The sequence below is a fragment of the Centruroides sculpturatus genome, unplaced genomic scaffold (genome assembly GCF_000671375.1).
Source record: "Centruroides sculpturatus isolate CEXI.00-Female unplaced genomic scaffold, Cexi_2.0 scaffold4340, whole genome shotgun sequence".
In the NCBI taxonomy this organism is placed as follows: Eukaryota; Metazoa; Arthropoda; class Arachnida; order Scorpiones; family Buthidae; genus Centruroides; species Centruroides sculpturatus.
The window spans coordinates 1-5,133 of record NW_019388432.1 but is presented as its reverse complement, the minus strand read 5'-3'; the positions used below and the strand labels follow the sequence as shown (position 1 = coordinate 5,133).

The 5,133-nt window shown below is 30.5% G+C and overlaps 1 protein-coding gene across 1 annotated transcript; it reads right to left on the bottom strand.

Moving 5' to 3' along the window:
• Window positions 1-1,098: 1,098 nt before the first annotated feature.
• On the bottom strand, window positions 1,099-4,517 carry LOC111616941 (protein toll-like). Its single transcript, XM_023358293.1, has one exon. The coding sequence runs from the start codon at window positions 4,455-4,457 to the stop codon at window positions 1,302-1,304; it is 3,156 nt and encodes a 1,051-aa protein (XP_023214061.1). The 5' UTR covers window positions 4,458-4,517; the 3' UTR covers window positions 1,099-1,301.
• Window positions 4,518-5,133: the final 616 nt, after the last annotated feature.

The window sequence follows — 5,133 nt, the reverse complement described above, 5'->3', positions numbered from 1 at the left end:
TTCGGAATCATTCTGTTGCCTTAAGGTCGAGATTCTAGCGTTACGTAACGTTTTGTAATACCCCACCCCCTTTTAATTCATTGTAATGATTACCTGCATACTTATTCACCCATATCTGCGTTACGTAATTTATGGAAGCCCAAAGTCTATAGAAGGTAAAGCAGTCGTTAAACTTATATACATCTCAAACACCGTCATTAATTTTGGAGATAACATCTAAAAATACTTATTTACATCCTCTATTACTCCATCGAGTGAAATATATAGATCAAAACATTTTTTTTATATATTTTATACACGTTTTTTCTAATGTATTTCATGAAAATATCCAATTATTTTAGTAATCGGATCCTGTCTTCTTCATCCGATCATCCTCATTGTGAGCCTGGCTGAATCTTCCGTTAATGTCCACAGGAAAGAGAGAGTTTAAAATTAAAACAAAAAATCCGTTATTATTTACAATACTTTCTTGTAATAGAAGCAATTTATACTCATTACAAAATGCAGTTTACAAATTGTAATTATGTAACAATACATTGTTACGGTCAGATGGATATGACACGTGTTATCTTTCTGGTGAATTAGTTTCGATTAGCTCTGGGCTAATCGGGATAGAATACAGGATACATCTACCTGAATTCTGGCAGTCTCCAGAATTTCAACTGAACACTTCAGGATTCTGTATTATATGGTGCATGCTAGAACTGATTGAAGAAGCTGCGAATGCCTCGTGAATCTTCAGGGGATGTGATCGATCGGTTGGTTAATCTCCAAACAATCTACAACGGTTCTGGAGGATCTAAATTTAAATTTAGGTCGTATCTTCTGGCATATCTCGAGGGCATTCCGCCCCATCCCATGAGAAACATTTAAAAAAAAAAGTCTTATTGATGCTTACGGGGAAAAACGTTAAAAAATAATGATTTTTTAAAGTAATTTTCTTTATTATGATATATTTTAGACAAAATTTTACCTTGTATAAAAAAAAATAAAAACAAAATAAATGTGTTTATAAGACAAATTCAAAAATATGATCCAATTTGTCTGTTAATCATGATTTTACCATTCATAAATATTAAAAATTTTAATTTTAATTAATTCATTTATTTTTATGGAAATAATACAAAAATGATTTTATTGTGAGGTAGATATTCAACATAAATTATGAATTGTACATTTAATGAAAAACACACACACAACATTCGTTTTACTGGCATTGATGGAAATGTTCGTATTGTACACGTTTATCTGAACTTTGAACTTAAGAATTTTGAACTTTTTACATTACGTTTATCACAGATTCAAACATCATCCGATTCAGAGATGATATTTTCTGTGGAAATTGATTCTAATGAATAAATTCCACTGTCCGCTTGACTCGGTGCGATCATTTTAGGATCAGACTTGACACATTTCATCTCTACGTTCCTACTGTCCGGTAGATATATGAAACTAGACATTTTGTCTTCCACAGATTTTAACAAATCTGGATTGGCAGTTTTTGTACTAAGAACAATGCGATGATCGGTGTTGGCCAATGGTTTCTTTTTGTGAGGCATGGCATATCTTAATTTCTCCCAGAACCATCTTTCGCCCCATACTAAATATGTTTTAGTTGATAAAATCACTTGTAAATTCTTATCTAAAGTCTCTTTCGGTGGCAAATCTCCTTTTACGATAACAATTAATCGATTTACTTTATCTTCTAACATTTGGTGATAAGCAGTCTGAAACTCTACTTGAAACCATACACTTTCCAAGAAATCTTGTGTTAAAATTAAAATAGTTCTTCTACTGTACTGAACAGAATTAACAATGTTTAAACTTATTAAATTTCCTGGCATCCAATCTCTTTCGTGGATGCACAGTTTAAACGATGGATCTTTATTTTCTAGTTCGTTCAAGAGTGCCATCATAATATCACGATCATTACTACTATAAGAGACAAAGGCATCGAATAGTTTATCTTCATCTAATTCATCTTCATTGTATAGACAAAAGAAAACAAAATTAAAGTGAAAATAAAAGTAAGCTATCACAGTGTTTCTGTTTCTGTAATAAAGAATTAAAATGACAAATAGTAACAATGCTAATAACACACCAATGACTGTCACGGTGATCAATTGTTTTTTGTGTGGCCAATTATCTGGTGGACATATGATATCATCGGGTACTCTGATTACATTCATGGTTCCATTTTCGTCTCTTTGATTTTCGCAATAAACTTTATTAATGTCTTTTACTCTACGATAGTTTTCCGTAAGCCACGCTTTAAAATTTGTAGTTTCGCAGTTGCATTGCCACGGATTTTCTCCTAAAGTTATTTCAAATGTGGGTTTGGTGGCTGCGTAATCCATAAAACCATACGGCAGAACTCTCAATAAGTTACGGTTTAGATACAATTTCGCCAAGTTTTTGTGAAAACTCCAATCTTTGAGAACACTTATATTATTGTTATCCAAAAGAACTTCTGTCACATTTTCCCAAATTGCCTCTTTCAAATCGTCCAAACTAGTAAGATGATTACCGGATAGATCAAGAATAGAAGTATTCCATGGTGCAAAATTTGGGAACTTATCTAATCCTCGATTGCTACAATTTACTAATAATTTTTCTTTTGCAATTATCGAACAATTACAGTACGAAGGGCAATCTTCGGTGATTTCACATTTAAAATCATTGAAACCAAGCTTAGATAGTTTGTTTCCGTTTAATCGTTCCGGCTGAGAACATTTTAGATCGTCAAAATCAGCAAACTTAGCCAAGAAAACCGTTTCTGTAGAAACTTCTACATCTCTAATGAAAGACACAAAAGGATAAATATGGCAATCGCACGAGATAGGATTGGGGAAGAAGAACCATTTAGCAGGTAAAGATGGCGTTTTCTCAGTGCTGAAATTTTTATACACCTTGCGAATGTTCTTCAGTTCTGAAATGTCAATGTAAGATATATTATTCCATCCCAATCTGATTATTGTTTTCTGTGAAAGTAACGAACGAATCGATAATGAAGTTATTTTATTATATTGTAGATTTAAATCTTCCAAATATAAATAAATACCCCAATTAAAATTAGGAAATTCACTTAATTCATTTTTACAGATATTAATTTTTTTTAAATTACGTACACCAAAGTCGTACATTTTTGTTAATTTATTATTACTTATATCAAATGTTTCTAATGATTGCATATTTTTAAACATATCTTGTTCTAAATGTGTTATATTATTGTAAGATAAGTTGATGGTTTTCAATCTTATCAGATCCCAGAATATATTTCTAGGAAGATGCTGAAGATTATTTTTAGAAATTCCTAATGTTTCTAGATTGTATAGCCTTTTGAAAATTGCAGATGGAAGCGTTGTTAAGTAATTGTAACTCATGAATAACGTTTGCAAATTCGAATTATTTTGGAACAAAACATCTGATAAAGAATAAATTCTATTGTTGTTAATTTTAATAATCTTCAATTCTTTAGCTTGTGAAAAGAATAACTCTGGTATATAACTGATATTGCAGCTCTCCATGGCGATGTTTTCTAATTTCTTTAATCCAAATAAAAGAGTTTCAGGCAATAAATCTAATTCAGAATTTCTACCGAAATCTAATATTTTTAATTTCATAGTAGATCTAAACAAATTTTCTGGAAGACTTTTTAACTTATTCCTCTTTAAATTTATTTGCTCGACATTCAGAAGAGAATCAAATATTGAATCTGGTAATTTCTCTAAATTATTACTTGATATATCAAGTATCTTTAATGCTGAAAGATCTTTAAAAATATCTTTAGATAAATTCTTTAATTGGATTTTATACAAGTGAAGGACTTCTAATTTGTAAAGCTTAGAAAACACATTCTCAGGAAGGAATCTAATTGGATTTCCACCTATTTCTAAATGTGTAAGATTAAAAAGATAATTAAATGATTCCTCATCCAGTTTTTGGATACGATTATCATTAAGACGGAGGACTTGTAATTGTTTTACATTTTGAAAAAGATCTTTAGAAAGGAATGGAATGTAATTACGTTGAAGAATCAGTGTTACCAGATCGTTCAATCCTTCAAAATTTTCAGATTTTATGCCATTTTTATTACTAATAAACGTTAATGAATTCACTGTGTATCCTTCTAATATTTCATTAAACGATATATTTGGTGGAGGGCAACGAGTGAATTCAAATCTGACGATTTCGGTAGTATTCATATTTTTAAAAAGAGCAGGAGCGTAAGGAGGTTGTGGAGTCAGACATTCTAGTTTTATTAGATCGTTAATGGTATATTCTATTAGATACGACCTGTTATCGGGACAACTAATGTGTACGCCTTCTTCTGGTTCAAGAAGCTCAGCTACAAAGCATTCACAATGCACAGGATTGATGGAAGAACAAGGTATAGAAAAATAACTCTTCTTCATCATTAAAAACGACATTAAAAACAATGTTAACGAAGCTTTCATCTTTCAATCCTGTAATAAGTAATAAAAATTTATCAATTTCTAAATCTATGGTAATTAAAGAAATGTAATTAAGATTTATCCATAATTAACAATATTATTTAAGTTAAATATACCCCAATTGTTGATTTTTCGATACAAATTACATAATAATTTTCAAGAATTTTAATTGAATTTATTTTAAACTAGATATTTTTTTTTAATTAATTAAATACTTGAAGTGTTTTCAGCTTCTAATGAATTTCATTTATTAGTATTAATTTCAATAGACAAAACACGTAAAATATGTATTATAAAATGATAGTAATCTCGATAAAAATCGAACCCGGAGCCTTAATGACGAAAATTCCAGAAATTTGATCTGTTTTAATGTCTATATCGAAGACCATATTGAAACATTCAGCAGAATACAGTAATAGACTGTGATACGGATATATATAGGGACTGAAACAGCAAGCTTAAAAAAACTGAAGGCTTCAGGTTACAACCCTAATCTCTCTAACTTTTGGACATTTTATCAAAAAATTATTAATTAAAACGTATACAGTAGAGCGTCGATTATCCGAAAGTCAATCATCCGAAACGTCAATCATCCGAAAGAATTCCAGTCCGCAAATTTAAATTTTTGCCAGTGCTGTGGCGCTGCAATCTTTGGCTATGTCTTGGGCTACTCAAATAT

Bases quoted from the DNA above. Each gene is read 5' to 3' on its own strand.
- LOC111616941 (XM_023358293.1), bottom strand. From the start codon at position 4,457: ATGAAAGCTTCGTTAACATTGTTTTTAATGTCGTTTTTAATGATGAAG.